General features: G+C 40.9%; 2 protein-coding genes across 5 annotated transcripts; both read left to right on the forward strand.

The window, feature by feature from the left end:
• The first annotated feature begins 4,979 nt into the window (after positions 1–4,979).
• On the forward strand, positions 4,980–8,817 carry LOC118364538 (membrane-spanning 4-domains subfamily A member 4A). Of its 2 annotated transcripts, none has more exons than XM_035746157.2 (7): positions 4,980–5,331; positions 5,827–6,068; positions 6,284–6,385; positions 6,740–6,796; positions 7,071–7,256; positions 7,738–7,875; positions 8,327–8,817. In XM_035746157.2, exons 2-7 carry the CDS (start codon positions 5,868–5,870, stop codon positions 8,447–8,449), a joined length of 807 nt encoding a protein of 268 aa, XP_035602050.1. In that variant the 5' UTR covers positions 4,980–5,331; positions 5,827–5,867; the 3' UTR covers positions 8,450–8,817. The 2 variants fall into 2 exon arrangements, with proteins under 2 accessions (XP_035602050.1, XP_035602052.1); XM_035746159.2 differs by lacking the exon at positions 4,980–5,331 and adding an exon at positions 5,349–5,528.
• A 147-nt stretch (positions 8,818–8,964) lies between these two features.
• On the forward strand, positions 8,965–18,589 carry LOC118364536 (nucleoside diphosphate-linked moiety X motif 17-like). Of its 3 annotated transcripts, none has more exons than XM_052489671.1 (9): positions 8,965–11,318; positions 11,469–11,582; positions 16,314–16,430; positions 16,587–16,770; positions 16,902–16,927; positions 17,092–17,184; positions 17,356–17,454; positions 17,593–17,729; positions 17,905–18,589. In XM_052489671.1, the coding sequence occupies exons 2-9, from the start codon at positions 11,484–11,486 to the stop codon at positions 18,074–18,076; spliced, it is 927 nt and encodes a 308-aa protein (XP_052345631.1). In that variant the 5' UTR covers positions 8,965–11,318; positions 11,469–11,483; the 3' UTR covers positions 18,077–18,589. The 3 variants fall into 3 exon arrangements, with proteins under 3 accessions (XP_052345631.1, XP_035602048.1, XP_035602049.1); XM_035746155.2 differs by lacking the exons at positions 8,965–11,318; positions 11,469–11,582 and adding exons at positions 13,365–13,518; positions 13,937–14,028; XM_035746156.2 differs by lacking the exons at positions 8,965–11,318; positions 11,469–11,582 and adding exons at positions 13,369–13,518; positions 13,937–14,028 and having other exon boundaries at positions 16,336–16,430.
• Positions 18,590–19,284: the final 695 nt, after the last annotated feature.

Below are 19,284 nucleotides of genomic sequence, written 5' to 3' on the forward strand. Positions count from 1 at the left end.
CGTTGTACTGTAATGAAATGAAAATGTGAAAATGTGATACTACCTGTGAATGCGACCGGGTTGTTGAGTTCTATTCAGTAGACGTTGGCTAGCTGTTAGCTGTTAGCTGTTGGCTAGCTAGCAGAGTCTCCTACGTTAAGGACGACAAATAGCTGGCTAGCTAACCTCGGTAAATTAAGATAATCACTCTAAGACTACACACTCTAAACTACACAATTATCTTGGATACGAAGACAGCAAAGACAACTATGTAGCTAGCTAACACTACACTAATCAAGTCGTTCAGTTGAGTGTAATAGTTACTACAGTGCTGCTAATCGGTGGGCGTTTGCTAGCTGGCTAATAGCAGTGAGGACTACGTTAGGACGACGAAATACAATAATTATGCAATTATCTTTGATACAAAGACGGCTATGTAGCTAGCTAAGAAGAAATTGCTAAGATTAGACAAATCAAACCGTTGTACTATAATGAAATGTAATGAAAAAGTTATACTACCTGCGGAGCGAAGTGCCGATGCGACCGCTCGCTCCAACCCGGAAGTTGTTCACAATTCCAGTGGGTCAGAAGATTACATACACTCAGTTGACTGTGCCTCTAACCAGCTTGGACAATTCCAGAAAATTACATCATGGCTTTACAAGCATCTGATGAGGCTAAATGCCATAATTTTAGTCAATTGGAGGTGTACCGGTGGATGTATTTCAAGGCCTACCTTCAAACTCAGTGTCTCTGTGCTTGGCATCATGGAGGAAAAAAAGAAAGACTGTAGAGCTCCACAAGTCTGGTTCATCCTTAGGAGCAATTTCCAAATGCCTGAAGGTACCACGTTCATCTGTACAAACAATAGGACACAAGTATAAACACCATGGGACCACGCAGCCATCATACCGCTCAGGAAGGAGACGCGTTCTGTCTCTTAGTGATGAACCTACTTTGGTGCGAGAAGTGCAAATCAATCCCAGAACAACAGCAAAGGACCTTGTAAAGATGCTCGAGGAAAAGGGTACAAAAGTATCTATATTCACAGTAAAACAAGTCCTATATTGACATAACCTGAAAGGCCGCTCAGCAAGAAAGAAGCCACTGCTCCAAAACTGCCATAAAAAACCCAGACTATGGTTTGCAACTGCACATGGGGGAAAATATCATACTTTTTGGTCTGATATCATGTCCTTTGGTCTGATGAAACAAAAATATAACTGTTTGACCATAATGAACATTGTTATGTTTGGAGGAAAAAGGGGGAGGCTTGCAAGCCGAAGAACACCATCCCAATAGTGAAGCACGGGGGTGGCGGCATCATGTTGTGGGGGTGCTTTGCTGCAGGAGGGACAGGTGCACTTCACAAAATAGATGGCATCATGAGGAAGGAAAATTATGTGGATATATTGAAGCAACATCTCAAGACATTAGTCAGGAAGTAAAAGCTTGGTCGCAAATGGGTCTTCCAAATGGACAATGCCCCAAGCATACTTCCAAAGTTGTGACAAAATGGCTTAAGGACAACAAAGTCAAGGCATTGGAGTGGCCATCACAAGGTCCTGACCTCAAACCTATAGAAAATGTGTGGGCAGAACTGAAAAAGTGTGTGTGAGCAAGGAGGCCTACAAACCTGACTAAGTTACACCAGCTCTGTCAGGAGGAATGGGCCAACATTCACCTAAATGATTTTGGGAAGTTTGTGGAAGGATACCCGAAACAATTTAAAAGGCAATGCTACCAAATACTAATTGAGTGTATGTAAACTTCTGACCCACTGGGAATGTGATGAAATAAATAAAATCTGAAATAAATCTCTCTCTACTTTTATTCTGACATTTCACATTCTTAAAATAAAGTGGTGATCCTAACTGACCTAAGACAGGGAATTGTTACTAGGATTCAAAGTCAGGAATTGTGAAAAAACTGAGTTTAAATGTATCTGGCTAAGGTGTGTGTAAACTTCCGACTTCAACTGTAGATTGAATGATGTCTTGTGCTGTAGTTAACAACTCTGTGGCCGTGTTCGAGAGCATAAAAAAAGACTTTGGGTGACTACCTGACTGACTGATCTACAAATCACCTTGCATCATAAATAACAACTCAGTATTTGTAGATCAGTCCTACACAATTTACCAATGATACTTTGCAGTTGTGATTTTCTCGAACACGGCCAATGGGTAGTGCCAGAGATACTGTAAATAATGATGAGATCGTCTTTTCTCTGCCTAACAATGCGAGTCGTTCCAAAGGCGGAAAGGCAAGCGGTTTGTGGTTTCCATGTGGACAGATGTTGAATGGAGTGGACCATCTCGCTTCACCTCTTCTTCTCTGGTAGTGCTAAAACAATGTCATATTGTTAGGAAAATTATGATTAAATGACTGAACAATAGTCTTATTTTAAATGAAACTGCAACTAAGTAAACTTATACTCTGTTTTATTTTATCTGATTAACAATATGAGTTCATAAGAAGGGATTGTGTGACACGGACAAGGAGTAATTAAAGTTAATGAACACCATTCCAACTATGAAGAAAGGAATGGTTTGTGGATTAAGTAAACAGATAAGGTAGATAACCTATGGTTGAACCGACGAAACTGAGCTCTGGGGTGTTTTAGATAAGGCAGTGAGTGCATTCCTAGGTTTTCTGTTAATTAGAACTGTCAGCTAAGTGGTGATCGATAAGGGTGAGGAGTCAAAAGTTAATTCAGTTGTGTTGTGTGTCTTTTATTTTAATTTTACCTTTATTTTACTAGGCAAGTCAGTTAAGAACAAATTCTTATTTTCAATGACGGCCTAGGAACAGTGGGTAAACTGCCTGTTCAAGGGCAGAACGACAGATTTTGTACCTTGTCAGCTCGGGGATTTGAACTTGCAACCTTTCGGTTACTAGTCTTGTGTATGTGTTAGTGAGTTGGAATGAACTTTGAATGAACTTTTAAAGTTCCCTTTGTCCCGGTCTAGAGGAGGAGATTAATTTTAGAAGCAATGAAATGACGTCATGTTATTGTATATAAACTGTTGCTCGTGGTAACGCGCTCTGAGAATACATTCTGTTACCTATTATTGAAAAGACTGGTCTCCGTCTATTTTATGCAAACAAGAATCTTACAAATTCTCATAAAATAGATTAAGGGAATTCAATTAATTAAAACATATTGGAATAACTCAATTACAGTAACACATATCTGAATTCCTCCATCTTTATGCACCTTTGACAGGTTAATAATTGTTTACTTTTATCCGGGATCCTTGGGAGTTGGGATGTCCCTACCCTAAACCATACTCTTAATTAACTAACCCTTATCTTAACCATTGGGGCTCCCGAGTGGCGCAGCAGTCTAAGGCACTGCATCTCAGTGCTAGAGGCGTCACTACAGACACCCTGGTTTGATTCCAAGCTGTATCACAACCGGCTGTGATTGGGAGTCCAATAGGGCGGCGCACAATTGGCCCAATGTCGTCCGGGTTTGGCCGGTGTAGGCTGTCATTGTAAATAAGAATTTATTCTTAACTGACTTGCCTAGTTAAATCAACAACAAAGAAATGGTGACAGAGTTGGGTTGTCCCAAGGATACGATTTAGACTTTAGACTTACACAATTAACAGAACTTTGAGGAGGTAGGTGGGTTTTCTAGTAAATTACCTGGCCTGGGCTGCGTTTCAAACTCATAAGACACACCGTCATCCACTTACCCTCGCCTTGTGCCCTTTGGGGAATCTCCGCGGCCATATTTGTCGTCGGTCCAAATGATTAGCCAAGCAAGGGAAGCAACGTAAGCCCTTTAGCCCTTGTTTTTAATGGAGTTTGCGAGAGCACAATTATGTTCACTTCGGGGCCTAAATCAAATCATATTTTATTAGTCGCATGCGCCGAATACAACAGACCTTACAGTGAAATGCAGTTAAATGCAGTTAAAAAAATATGGATAAGAATAAGAGATAAAAGTAACAAGTAATTAAAGAGGAGCAGTAAAAAAATAACAATATATACAAGGGGGTGCCGGTACAGAGTCAATGTGCAGGGGCACCGGTTAGTTGAGGTAGTATGTACATGTAGGTAGAGTTAATTAAAGTGACTATGCATAGATGACACCAGAGAGTGGCAGTGGTGTGGAGAGGGGGGAGCGGGAAATGAAATGTCCCATAGTTCAATTTGCGATGATTGTACATGCGCTAAGAAAAGTCAGGCAAAACTTAAAACGTCAATATGGAGTCAACATACAAGTGTAAGTTAAAACAAATGTAAATAAGTTAGAAATTGTGCTACTAATGCACAAACACATCTAGTAAAAGTAATTGTTTTTGTTTGGTTAGCTTTAGGAAATTATAGAATAAAACATATTCCTTCTTCAGAAGTAGTTAGAATTCAGAATTTGTTAGCTATCATACAGTAGGCATATATATTTAAGCAATAAGTCATGGGGGGGTGAGGGATATGGCCAATATACCACGGCTAAGGGCTGTTCTTATGTATGAGTGCCTGCATTGCTGAGTGCCTGGACACAGTCCTTAGCTGTGGTATATTGGCCATATACCACAAACCCCAGAGGTGCCTTATTGCTATTACAAACGGGTTACCAACATAACTAGAGCAGTAAAAATAAATGGTTTGTCATATCCGTGGTATGCAGTCTGATATACCACAGCTGTCATCCAATCAGCATTCAGGGCTCGTACCACCCAGTTTATAATAATAAGTAGACATGCAATCATAATTGACTACAGCCCCCACAAACTACCGGTGGCTGAAAATACAACCGTTGCGGGACGAACGAGTAACAAAATTTGCGAGCAAGGGCGATCCATTTCAATTAATTATGTACTCCCTTACCCCTTGCCCTGCAAGTGGAAACTCGTCAGACGTCATGAAACGTTATCAGAAGTGTCGACTTAATTTGAGGGCTGAGGGGAGAAGGTGTGTTTGTTAAGTGTTTGGAATGCATCCTTGTCTGTTTCGCAAGCGTTCCCAGAAGTCTCGCGATGTTGCATCTCTGAGTTTATAAACTGTGATATTGGTGCTTTCAAGACAACTGTGAACTCGGGGAAAAAAAATCAAATCATGTCAGTAATCTTCAGGTCGGAAAGTTGCGCTCTAGAAAGATGGTCCAGCTTCCGATTTTGAATTCCGATGACAGTTCAAAAGTGTTTCCCCCCGATGTCCCAGTTGTCATGAACGGACTGAAGTCGAATATTTCCGAGTTTCCAATAGTTTTGAACGCGTTATAAATGAAAATAGCAGACGCAACAGGGATCTGTAAACGTTGAAGAAGTATCCTAGATTATATCCTTGTATTTCCGTGTTTGTACATTAGCTGTTCCCGCACCTGGAAAAAGTGGACAAGTGGTACATTTTCCGATGTGATATGTTACAAATGTTGTCTAGATTAATGTTGATTAGGCGATGTGTGTTAACAGCAGTAGGCCTAACAAATGTAAACATTTGCAAGCTTCCATAGTTTTACTTTCAATTTCCATTGAAATACAAAACACAGATTTACAAGTGCAACTCAAATGTGGCTTGAAAAAAGGCTGTCATATATTGTAAGCATTGAATGTTGTCAATATTGTATTGATTTGTTTAACATTTCAATGATGTTATTCTAACTGATATCAAATCTACTTTGCGGGACATAAAAAAAGGCCAATTCTGTGCTAGTTACCGCTGTTTTTGGTCATTTGAAAAAATCTAAAAGGATAATGAAATCGAAATTATATTTCTAAACCAAGGGCAACCTAAAGAAGACTTAGGCTCTCTGTAATGCCATAATAAACACTAACACAATGTCTGCAGCTGTATTAAAGCATCAAGCTTTCAGTGTGTAGTTTGTTTTCTTCTCAGGTGTTTGTTGTCGTCAACCACCCAAATAAGGATCATCAACCATGTCCACCTCTATCACAACTGCAAATGGAGTTGTGGTAGTGACACAAGTGTTCCCCTTGGTGGAGAGTGGCCAGGCTTCAGAGCCACTTCTGAATGTCACTCCCCAGATCCAGAGTGCGCCCCTCGCTGTGCCACTGCCTACCACTAAAGTGTCAGAGATGACAAGGGTGTTCCTGCAGCTTCAGCCACAATCTCTTGGGGTGAGAACAGAATATTACTGTCCTTTGTTTTCAGTGCTTATTCCATCCATTTGCCATTGGATTCAATCATCGGCTGTGATATTGTAGAGATCTATATTTAACATCCTTTGAGGGCAATTTGATTTAGAAGAAACATCTAGGCTAAACTGTAAACCACTATTAGTTACCATTTCCACTATTGTTACTTAATGTTCCCGGAATTACTGTTGTCTCAGATTGTGCAGATCATCCTTGGATTGGTGTGCATGGTGATGAGCCTGTCTGCTCTTCTCTCCCCTATCCTGTATGACCAGTTCCCACTCTTCATGGGAGTTGCTGTAAGTTCTAGGTCCCAAGTGGGCAAGTAATATCCAACACACTTAATGCTACACAGACACATGCAATTTTAGAGATGTTTCCTCAGAGTGAATCTGGCATCATATATCTTACAGTAGTACTATTGTAACCTAGAAAAGTAGGTGAAGAAGCAGGATAACTGACTTCAGATCAGCATTCATGACCAAAGGGCATCCCACACCCACAGGAGACAGCAGAACTTGTGTTTATCTATAAAGTGTAGGCCTCTACAGTAGGTGACATTGGATGTGGCAGTTGATTGGACAGCATCACCTTAGTGTCATATGTCAATGGTCTAAAGTGTCTTTCTCTCCTGTGTTGCTCACACTCTCCAGTTTGTCCTCTCTGGATCTCTCACTGTGGCTGCCCGGAAAGGAACACGTTTGAGTCTGGTAAGTCATTCACTGTGATTGTGGTTAATAGCAGTGTGCACTTCAAGTTGACTTTATTAGATTTATAAGTTGAGATATATATCAGAAATAAAATCTTTGCTATTAGGAAGTAAAACAGGAGATATTTTTCTAGACCAAAATTCACAAACCAAAAATCTAACCAATTGGAACAGTTAATGGATTTCCTATGTCCATATATTTTAAACAAAACAAACTAACATTGTCACGCAATGGTTGTTCAGTTTCCCCTCCTCTCCATTTCCCACCCTGTCAGATTAAAGGGACTCTGGCTGTGAATGTCGTCAGTGTTCTTGTGGCTCTGGCTGGGGTTGCCTATATTTGCATGCTGCTGACTGTAAAACATGAAGATGGTTTCTGCATCGAAACTGATGACAACGATACTTCCAATTCCAACCAGAACAGGATACAGGAATGCACAAGTATGGTTAGGAGAATATATGTAAGTATTTATGGAAGTGACCTGGTTCATGTCATTTTGCTGTATTTATTTCTTGTGCTAACTTCAGAGAACTCAGTAACCTTCCAAACACATGAGGTTGGCGGCACCTTAATTGGGGAGGACGGCTCGTAGTAATGGCTGGAGCAGAATAAGTGGAATGGTATCAAATACATCACACACATTGTTTCTATGCGTTTTATGCCATTCCATTTGCACTGTTCTGGAAATGATTCTGATTAATTTTCCCCTCAGCAGCCTCCTGTGCTTCCAAACAGTCTGTTTATTAAAGGTTGCAAGGAGCTAGAGAAATACATCTTTGCAGGCTTATTAAATGTTTTCTATATTTACGAGATACGGTTGATATTGTTTTACCAGGATGGGAAACCTGAACAAAACTTGTAAATCCTGCTAAAGTTACAATGCAAATCATTAGCCCAACCATTGACACATATTCCTCTTGCTTTACCCCTGTGTGCATCAGACAGTCTTGAATGGGGTAAAGGGCCTACTGCTGGTCCTGACGGTGATGGAGCTCTGTGTGGCTCTCACTGTCTGCGTCTTCTCTGGGAAAGTCATTCACCTCCATGGGTACTACAGCCTGAGCCGTGGCCGGGGGATGGTAAGCTTGAGAACACTGCAGTCAACGCTTACATCAACAGGTTAACAGTCTGTTGAACAGGCAGAGAGTGCAGCAGCTGTACATTAAAAACAAGTACAGTCTTACAGTAGTTCAAACATGTAATGCTGTGGGGCATGAATCATTTGGCCTATTTAACAGAACATTGCTACAATCCCTAACTTTCCCATAACATTTGTTGCTTCTTGACTCCCCCTCTTGTAAACTGCTAGGTATCAGCAATAACTGAATAGCTCCATCTAGTCCTCTGGTAGGCTTGGTGGAGTTTACACCATATTGCTTAGACACACCAATCCAGTCCTTTCAAATCCCCAGAATCGTGAAGGGTATATGGGTTATGTTGAATGGCCAGTTTGAGATGATGCCAGTCTGTGCTAGTTCCTCACTTCATCCTCCTTCCTTCCTCCTTCCTGAACCTTGTCATTGGGTCTAGGTGGTGGTAGAGACTGGTACTGACCCCACCGGAGCCAGCCAGGCCTCCCTGAGCGACAGTGATGTGGCCTTACTGGGCAGTGTTGAACATTCTGACACCCCGGCTCCACCATACTCTCCTTGAGGCAGAACCATGCCATACACCTCACCCTACTTCTTACAACACATATTGCATTGTAGTATACCCTATGTACTCATGTGATTCTCTTGTTTGAATTCGTTATTTCACAATTGCTTACCTAAACTGTGCATGAAGATTATCATTAGGAAGTGTGACACACTGTGAATGTGTCTGATTGTTTTGTCATCAATGTGAGCAGTCGTGTCCTGGTGATGGTTCTGTCCTGATGAATGTATTGCTCTGTAGTGGTTCCTAATATATCAAGTAGGACTGTTATTCTCTTTGCTATTTCATATTACTGTAGAGTTAATATCTTGATTTGTGACAGTGTATCATTCTTTCATTCAGTAAATGTAATATTTCCTCTTCAAGTGTTATAGTGTCTACATTGGTAGAAGTTTACACAGGTCACTGTAACCTTATTTCCATCTGGTTCCAACTGTTTAATGCTTTTCTGGAGGTGAAAAGCCAACCTGACATCACATGCACTCAAATCAGCCATTCATCTTTTGCCTTATTGATTTGAAGTGAAACTGAGAATGCATGTTGTTGAGTGGCGCTCTACTAAAAGCTGGGGCGCTGTAGGCTAAATATAATTCATGACATGAGGGCAATTTCCTCCATCCCTGACTTAATAGCCTCACCCCCCAACAGATCAGTAGGAGGAATTGATTAGTGGTCTTGCATTGGGCGAGTTTGTTTTGCATGGCCCGGTGCCCTGGTGGATGGAGATTTGTCTTTAGGACCAATGGAATGGTTGAAAATGAGCAAACCCTGCTCACCTGGGGAACCAGGCCACACAAAACAAATTTGCCCCTTGTTTCTCCAGTGATGTGCAGTCAGGGTAGGCAGTGCATTCTACAAACCACTACCCTTCGCTGGGTGTGTTACTGGAAGAAGAAAAACTGCTTATCCCATTCATTTTAACAGAAGGCAAATGTAGGTGATCTGAAATTGTATCATTATTATAAAATATTGCTTGAGAGTAGATCAATATAGCAGCACATTACTCAATTAAAGATGATTTTTGTTTTCCTTATGAGTAGCTAACTAATACAAAGACAAATCAAATGACTGCTTGCTGAATCAGTAACATTCACAATCACACCCTTTGAAGTATCCTGTAAAGACTATGAAGGAGGAACATGCCAAAAACAACCAACATGTTGTCATGCATGGACTGTTAATTTAAATCTAAGTACCTATTTACTGAGCTAAGTAGTCACCTATTAACTATGGTAAGATGTTTTGTTTCACCCCTCCCAACACAGCAAGCCTTGGTTCAATTTGCTACAACTTGAAGGAATGCCGTGCCCCTCCCTCCAATATCCTCTCAGAGGAACAGCTGTTGAGTTATTCCAGAGGAAACTCCAAGACTCTGGGGTGAGCACTCAGTTCATTCATAGATGTTTATAGAACAGTTAGGATACTATGGATGGAAGGTATGAATGACTGTGGTTTTGTACTATATATGCCTATAGTAGTAGCTGTTCTGTCACGTTCATGATGCGCTGCCTGTAGCTTATAAATGTGTAATCGGTTCATACATTTTTTTATGTCTCTTTCTCACTCTACACACTTCTAAGGTGTTTGAGATGATCATTGGGGCTGCTAACGGTCTCCATGGCTGGGAATCTTTTTCAGCTGAACAGTTTCTTTAAAAGAGATGTCTTTGTCATGTTTATTGTTGGAGGATGGATCAGCTATATATTGATCAGTTGTCTTTTAGGTTAAACTAAAAAGAAATTGGAACTGTGCTATTTGTATTCATGCCACTTGCATTGTTCAACGATACTTCCACACATTGTGTATGTGATCTGTCTCTAACGTTCAGGATGTTGTTATTTATCCCGTAGGTCCTCCTTAGTGGAATTACTCTTGTATATGCTGGCATTCACCCCACATATAGTACTTCTGGGAAAGTAGGAGAAAGCTGTTTAGATGGCATTCAGAGGCTGGCACCTAGGGTTGTGTCTAGTTCAACAACTGTTAACTCAACCAACTGCTGTCAACCCCTTATACCATGTGTAATCAAGTAGTCAATTTGGTTCTGGGTTCAAGATCAGTCAACCCCTTAGTCAATTAGTCAACCAAGGGAAATATATTTGTGTTTTCTTTAAGAGTATGTCGCCTCTGTTTCCACAGGTGAAGTAAAATGTCTCACTGAATGTAATGACTGCGATATTCACCATGGTGGGTTTTGGGCTTGCAGTGTATAGGAATCCTTTGTCCAGGGAAGTATTCTCTGTTGCTTTTAAAAAGTTCCAGTTCCGCTGGTCCAGTGAAGGAGACAGAGGGAGAGAGGCTTGCCCACCTTGCAGTTGTCACAACAGATGCCTTTGGAGGAACACTGGGCCCCAGGAACTTTCCGACTGCACTGTATGTGTGACGCACTTAGGCGTAGTGGGTGTGGAGTCAGGCGCAGGCGGCAGAAGGTACAGAACAATGCGTTAATCTCCGGCACAGAGAAAATAGTACACGCCAATACAGGGCGCATATAAACTCCCGGCCCAAAACCAGGACCTAAACAGTCCGGGAAAAAAACAAAACTGAAACGCACTACCACACAGAAACAACAGGGGGGAAATAAGCCCTCACAAAGAGCAGGTGAGCCTCACCGGCTTAAATTGCCCAACTAAAAACCAAAACAAGAGACAGGTGAAACCAATAAGACAAAACGAACAGAAAAGGGAAAAGGGATCGGTGGCAGCTAGTAGACCGGTGACGACGACCGCCGAGCGCCGCCCGAACAGGAAGAGGAGCCACCTTTGGTGCGAGTCGTGACAGTATGTCCAAGCATACACCATACAAACTGGTCAAATACCCCTGCAAAGAGGATCACCCCTACTCCAATTTCTACTGAGACACTGTGGTAGGTATTTTCTTCAATACCACTGAATTCAAGCAAAGGCCCGATGTAGATTCGCTCTGTGTTGCTGCATCTGATAACATGACCATGATGCTGGTGTGGTGTGTAAATGTCTCCTCTGTTGTGTCTCTGTGTGGCTTCCTTCCTGTGAAGCTCCTGATCAATGGCATGCTGGGCATTCTGATTGGTTTCTTGGTGCTGGAGATGCTGATCAGTGTGATGGTTATCACGTATGGGCTGTGCACCATGGGTACCGACCACCCAGAGGTAAGAACCATCTCCTCACAACCAACCCAATTTTTTTTCTGTCACTAATTTGTCTTTTGACCAATCAGATCAGCTCTGAAAAATATCTGATGTGAAAAGATCTGATGTGATTGGTCAAAAGACCAATTAGTGGAAAAAATATCAGAATTGGGCTGCCAGTCTAAACGCAGCCTTGTTGTCACTGTCTGATTAGGTGACTAGATTCACTAAGATTAGATATGTCCCTCTCCTCCCTGCTCAGGTCCCTCAGACTGACACCCCTCTGTGTGTTCCCAGCAGCACTGTAGACCCCCCTGTGCTCCCCTTGCACTCAGAGTGAAGTCACCACAGTGGTGACACTGCCATGAAACAGTCAGACATGATGATAAAGGGCAAATCTTTGGCCTAGTGGCAAGAAAATAAAAAGAGGGAAAAAACAAATACCTTACTGTTATGCTTGCCTTTCTTGCACTAAAACACTTGTACTTGTGTTTTCTTACTAATACTGATTCAGATGAAAGCTGCTTCGCAGAGTAAAGTTTAACTTACAATGATTGTCATATGTGGTTGTCTTACCTAATTAGGACATTAAGTTAAAAAGCTTTGGATTTCGACTAAGCTATATACAATTATTCTAAGGTCATACCAAGGATCATTTAGCTATTTGATTTTGAATTTTAAGACGCCTGGAAGAATCCCCCAAAATATATTTAAAAAATATTTGATGGAAAATTGTATTTGGCCCATAAAAATGCATTGAATAACAAATTCACTACACGGAACAATAGATAGTCCCCCCCAAAAAAATCTAAAGAAAGTTTGTTCTTAACTGTCTGACCTATATCTGAGAGCTATAACAAATATCAGGAACATTTATTATTTGTATTTATTTGTGCATGTACTTAACTGCTTATTTTTGGCACTAAACAGTGTCCATATATACTTACATAATTTTTTAAAAGTGATACTGGCGACCTTCAGACGAGTCTTGTGAGGCCTGTGGGAATCCTAAAGCAACATAACACATGTACGCGTTTGTGAGACTCACCTTTCCACAGAGGGGTGATATTAGTGTGTAGCCCAAACAGTTCGGACACAACAGACAAAAGTTGGCAGATAGGCAGTAAGATTATGGGGGTCATAGAACAAAACGGAGAATATCATCGTGAGAGTCTTATCTTTCCATAGAGGGGCCATACATTATTAAAATAATAATCATAATCGGGCGCTACAGACGATTTTGTGAGGAGACCGATTTTCGGGATGTCTCATGATCTGACAAACACTTCTCTAGCTAGCTCTGTCACTTTTCATCGCAGATGCGGAAGTGCGACATAGGCGTATATGGTGGATTGAGAAACATTATACTTCAACTGCACTGTTTACATGATGAATGCATCATTTTTATTGAACCTTTATTTAACAAGGCAAGTCCGTTATGAACTAATTATTATTTACAATGACGGCTTACCCCTGCCAAACCCGGACGGCGCTGGGCCAATTACGGCCGGATGTGATACAGCCTGGATTCGAACCAGGAACTGTAGTGACGCCTCTTGCACTGAGATGCATTGTCAGCATTCTTTCAAAATACAGACTATCAGAGATGCTGTCTTTTCCATCATATGATTTATAATGCATCATATCAGCTGTATTTCTGTATTGTGAAAGTTATACTGTATATCTTTAAAACCTTAGTGATGACATGCAACGCATTTTGATATCAACAATGGACTAAGGAACAAAAATACCAAAATATGTTTTTGGGGTGGAATTTTCAGGAGATGAGAATAGTTGGTAGGATTTAGAGTTTTTAGACTTTCCTTTTCTCTGGTCCACACTCCAGTCCAGTTTGTTGCGGTAAAGAACATTAAAGTTGGTTGCGAACCGCCATGTATAAACTGAAGAAGAAGAAGAAGAAGAAGAGCCACATGTGATTTCGATGTAGCCAATGAATGTAGGTAGCTAGCTACGTGTACATTTGTGTTTATATTCCTTGGACATGACAGCCAGCCATAGAAGCTAAGAAGATCAGTGGGCAGGAAACAATTTTGTTGCATGTACCGTCCACCTAGCTAACAAGGCAGGAGCCCACTGGATAGTTAGCTAATACAGTTTGGGAATTGATCAGAATAACGGCTAGCTATAGAGTTATCTTGGTTGTCAATAATTCAGTGAACTGCAGTGGGATGTCAATTGCGCTACTCATTTGAACAAATGTGTAATGTGGCAATATTAGCTAGCTAGCTAACGTGCATTGCCATTCTTATACTGCTATCAGATTTGTTATCGCTCGCAGGATTATTTTACAAATTGTTTTGTAAATCAGGCTAGCCAACTGTCACCTGCATTAAACTACTGTATCTATCAATAAGGAGAATAATTGACAACCATGGAAAAAGTCACGAAAATACTGGTTCATCTGTCGAAGAATAATGTCGCACCGCAATGTGCCCGTTTTGTACAGGTCAGTTGTGCATGTGCTATGTTTTTGCTTTGTTGTCACTTCAACACTAGCCAAATGCCAATGTCACGTGGAATTTATGAAAACGAGGTCCTATGTCAGTGTTTGGTTTTACTGCAGTACCATTTTAAAGGGGTAGGTCACCCAAATTAAATAAAATGTTAAATACAAAATAAAACAATAATACTGTACATATACACTACATGACCAAAAGTATGTGGACAACTTCACGTCAAACATCTAATTGCAAAATCATGGGCATTACTATGAAGTTTGTGCCCCCCAGTCGGCTTTCCAATCCATCCCAAAGCAGTTCGGTGGGGTTAAGGTCAGGGCTCTGCTGGCCAGTCAAGTTTTTCCACACTGATCTCGACAAACTATTTCTGTATGGATCTCCCTTTATACACTGGGGCATTGTCATTGTCATCAAAATTTGGCATGCTGAAACAGGAAAGGGCCTTCCTCAAACTGTTGCCACAAAGTTACATTACATTACATTTAAGTCATTTAGCAGACGCTCTTATCCAGAGCGACTTACAAATTGGTGCATTCACCTTATGAAGTTTGAAGCACATAATCATCTGGAATGTCATTGTATGCTGTAGCATTAAGATTTCCCTTCACTGGAACTAAGGGGCCTAGCCCAAGCCATGAAAAACAGCCCCAGACCATTATTCCTCCTCCGAACTTTCTAGTTGGCACTATGCTTTGGGTCAGGTAGCGTTCTCCTGGTAGCCGCCAAACCCAGATTCATCTGTCGGACTGCCAGATGGTGAAGCGTGATTCATCACTCCAGAGAATGGATTTCTACTACTCCCGAGTGGCAAGCTTTGCACCACTCCGGCAGACGATTGGTGATTTTAGGCTTATGTGTGGCTGCTCGGCCATGGAAATCCATTTCATGAAGCTCCCGGCGAACAGTTCTGACTTTGCTTCCAGAGGCAGTTTGGAACTCGGTAGTGAGTGTTGCAACTTAGGACTGACGATTTTTTACACACTGTGCTTCAGCACTCGGCAGTCCCATTCTATGAGCTTGTGTGGCCTACCACTTCGCGGCTGAGGTGTTGTTGCTCCTAGACGTTTCCACTTCACAATAACAGCACTTACAGTGGCAAGAAAAAGTAGGTGAACCTTTGGAAATACCTAGATTTCTGCATAAATTGGTCATAAAATTTGATCTGATCTTCATCTAGGTCACAACAATAGACAGTCTGCTTAAACTAATAACGCACAAACAATTATACGTTTTCATGTCTTTATTGAAAACACAGTGCAACCACTCACAGTGCAGGATGGGAAAAGTATGTGAAATCTTGGATTCAATAACTGGTTGACCCTCCAATAACCTCAACCAAACATTTTTTTGTAGTTGCGGATCAGACCTGCACAATAGTCAGGAGGAATTTTGGAACATTCCTTTTTACAAAACTGTTTTAGTTAAGCAATATTGGGACAGCAGTGGCTTCTTCTGTGGTGTCCTCCCATGAACACCATTCTTGTTTAGTGTTTTACGTATCATAGACTTGTCAGAGATGTTAGCATGTTCCAGACATTTCTGTAAGTCTTCAGCTGACACTCTAGGATTCTTCTTAAACCTCATTGAGCATTCTGCGCTGTGCTTTTGCAGTCATCTTTGCAGGATGGCCACTCCTAGGGAAATTAGCAACAGTTCTGAACTTTCTCAATTTATAGACAATTTGTCTTACCGTGGACTGATGAACATCAAGGCTTTTAGAGATACTTTTGTAACCCTTTCCAGCTTATGCAAGTCAACTATTCTTAATCATAGGTATTCTAACATCTCTTTTGTTCAAGGCATGGTTCACATCAGGCAATGCTTCTTGTGAATAGCAAACTCAAATTTGCAAATTAATTACTTAAAAATTATACAATGTGATTTTCTGGATTTTTGTTTTAGATTACGTCTCTCACAGTGTATCTATGATAAAAATTACCAACCTCTACATGCTTTGTAAGTAGGAAAACCTGCAAAATCGGCAGTGTATCAAATACTTGTTCTCCCCACTGTATAGTTTATATTTCCTTAATCTATGGGCCAAATATTGCCATCCATAATCAGGATTTGTATATTGATAACCAAAAAACAATGACTGAATGGACCCATACCAGGCCCAGTACTTTCCCCTCCAAAATACATTGAAATCAAGTAATTTAGGTAAATGGTTAGCCTTTATTGTAGTTGCCGAATTTTCAAAGGTTGTTATATGAGGTGAATTATGCAACAGTTAAAAAAACATATTTTTTTTTACCACTTAATTTTCTGTTAGAGCATAACAGGTCATTTTACAGAGACTCTTGATGATGAGGTGGAGGTGAAGTGTTCTTTGGAGAACAATCGCTTTATACTGTGTGACTGCGAGAAGGGGAGAGGAATTCCTCTAAAGGTAATGGCTCAACGGAATATATTCAATTTAATACAATTATAGGCTTAATCATTTTATCGGTTGTGGCCACATCCCATACAAATAATTTTTGGTTGACTGAAAAAAGTATAATGGAAAATGTTTGAGTTTATTTGGTTAATATTTATTTTTTCTCAGAGGGCAACCTTTTGCCCCTTCAAGTATCTGTCTGTCGCAGAGGCAGCTGCAATCCCATTGGATGTTCAGAGCCGCGGAGTGGACGTGGGGGTTGCTATTCTTCTGCAGTCAGCCAATCAGAAGGTGTTGTTAACTCGACGGGCGGCCAGTCTCCGCATTTTCCCCAATGTGTGGGTTCCACCAGGTATGGCATCATTCTGCGGAAGTAACCGTTCAAAATGAAATAGCATTCCATAGGACGACACTTTGGGTAACCCAATTAACCTTAGTGTTGTTTCCTGATATTGAAAGGGTGATTTGTTTTCTTTTTTTCAGGTGGCCATGTGGAACTGGATGAGAGGGTAAAGTTTCTAGTTGCTATAGCTATTAAACAGTGGAAGATAAAATGGATTATTCCTCATAAGTGTCTTTGCCTGTGGTTTCAGCACCCTCGTGGTATCTGGGGTCAATTCCCTTCAATCAAGCATGGTGTGCGTGTTTGCCTCATATCTCTCTTGTTTGTCAGCTCCTGGACGCAGGGCTGAGGGAGCTGAGGGAGGAGACAGGACTGAAGCTGGACCCTGGAGACGTCTCAGCTCAGCTGCTGGGGCTCTGGGAGGTGGGAAATCACTGCCACTCTACACATCACATTTCCAGGGAATAGTTTATTAAATAATAATAATATGTAAATACATTAGAAAAAAATCTACTGGCCACAATTCCACATACATTTGATACATTCTGATTTGTCTGACAGTCCTGTTTGCTTATGTTCTGTTTCTCTTCACAGTCAGTTTTCCCACCCATGCTGAGCAGAGGGATGCCGCAGAGGCACCATGTGGTCACTTACATGCTCCTAAACACCTCCCTCACACACCAGCAGCTCCAGGTATTTGCCTCATTGTCTGTCTGTCTGTCTGTCTGTCTGTCTGTCTGTCTGTCTGTCTGTCTGTCTGTCTGTCTGTCTGTCATCATTAAAGGCATACAAAGCCAAGGCCTCTGACACTAAAGACTATATTTGTTCTAGGCCTCTCTGCACCCCAAGCCTGCTGAGGTCAGTGGTTGTCTGTGGGTGGACGCCTCACTGGTCAAGGCCATCGTGTCCGCCGTGGACGGAGAGGATGGTTCTGTGACACCGTTGGAGGGCCTGGCTACAACCATAAGGTATATCACATCCACAAAGTAATGCACTCAAAACATAAACAATAGATTATATAGTGTACCATTGATAAGTATTTGTGAATTTTTTTTTTTTACTGGGCTAATTTCCTCTGACATTATTTAATTGCATTCCTCTTAACAATGTTGTAATTTTGTTTCTGTGGTGTTGGTTCTGCAGTGTATCGGAGGTCTCTCTGGAAGGTGGGCTCAGTGAGTCAATTTTGCCATTGTCTGTTTTGTGTAACCGGGCCCCGAATAGCGGAGAGGATGTGGAGCGGGTCAGCACTGGTACCAAATATGCCCTGGAGCTCTGGCTTAAGAACCTGGAGGGACAGGGGACCCGATGTTAACTGTCTTCACTAAACCTGGACGTCTAGCCCTGTGATGAAGTGACTTCCTGGAGGATGACATCACTTCCGGGAGTTTGCCTTAACCGGTGAAGGTCACCTAAAGTGAACTATCATCTTTCAAAAAATCTTGTACGTATTAACCAATAATGAACTTTGGGTGATCTGTCCCTTTAATATCTACAGCAACACCTACAAGTCTTATATGGCTGTTTGAGGGCTTTGCATGAGCTATCAATGTTGTGCGTAAGAACAGTTTTTATTGCAAGGGTGTTGTTGTTAGTGATGAAATGTTATGAACAAAGTGGATTTATACTGCAGATGCTTTTATGATCATTATATTCCATTTGCGCCTTCGAGCCACAAGATGGCAATGCATAGCCTACACAGTGATTTCACATTTGGAAACAAGCGCAAAACAATCAGAATTCTGATTTAAGTTTACATAATTATCTTGACTTGTAAATCATGTGTTCTTAACTGACTCGCCTGATTAAATAAAAATGAATAAAAATATTTACATTTTTCTAAATGTAATTATTTTCCTCAACCAGCATATTTACTTTTTTACTATACTCAGACAGAAGTTAGGTCTCAAGTCAGTTAGGTTAGGTCTTCATTGTAAAGATAAACACAAATATGGTATTGTACTTTCAACTGAAGATATCTAATATTTATTGTTTGCAGTGATTCAATAATTAGCATTTAAAGACCTAATTTTTACATGTCATAAGTGGAAGGTATGTGTGTCATGTTCTTTGGCTGCATTTAGACATGCAGCCCAATTCTGATCTTTTCCCCACCAATTTGGTCTTTAACCAATCACATCAGATATTTTTCAGAGCTGATCTGATTGTTCCAAAGACCAATTAGTAGAAAAAATAATAATCAAAATTGGGCTGCCTTTGTAAAGCAGTCTTGGTGTGTCAGCTGTTTATGTAGGATTTAACAGCTACTGTTACTGCGTTGCAGTCTCATGGTTGATCTGAAGCAATGTGTGACATTTGAACGCAAATCGGCCAATTTCAAAGCGAAATCTTGAATGTTAAATGGTGGAGGGGTATGGGGTGGGGTGTAATAATGAAATGTAAAACCGTTTTCTACAGTAACTACTTAACTAAGTGACTACAATTGGTGCATTAAATTAGGGATACATTTCACAACATCTACAAGTCAGAATCCACAGTAAAAAATTGGAAGGGTTTTTGTTT

Source organism: Oncorhynchus keta, chromosome 31 (genome assembly GCF_023373465.1).
Source record: "Oncorhynchus keta strain PuntledgeMale-10-30-2019 chromosome 31, Oket_V2, whole genome shotgun sequence".
Taxonomy (NCBI): domain Eukaryota; kingdom Metazoa; phylum Chordata; class Actinopteri; order Salmoniformes; family Salmonidae; genus Oncorhynchus; species Oncorhynchus keta.

Coding starts and splice junctions, on each gene's coding strand:
- LOC118364538 (XM_035746157.2), top strand. CDS start 5,868: ATGTCCACCTCTATCACAACTGCAAATGGAGTTGTGGTAGTGACACAA. Junction 6,069..6,283: donor TTCAGCCACAATCTCTTGGG/GTGAGAACAGAA, acceptor CTGTTGTCTCAG/ATTGTGCAGATCATCCTTGG. Junction 6,797..7,070: donor AAGGAACACGTTTGAGTCTG/GTAAGTCATTCA, acceptor CCACCCTGTCAG/ATTAAAGGGACTCTGGCTGT.
- LOC118364536 (XM_052489671.1), top strand. CDS start 11,484: ATGCTGGGCATTCTGATTGGTTTCTTGGTGCTGGAGATGCTGATCAGT. Junction 16,431..16,586: donor GGAGAGGAATTCCTCTAAAG/GTAATGGCTCAA, acceptor ATTTTTTCTCAG/AGGGCAACCTTTTGCCCCTT. Junction 16,771..16,901: donor CAATGTGTGGGTTCCACCAG/GTATGGCATCAT, acceptor TCTTTTTTTCAG/GTGGCCATGTGGAACTGGAT.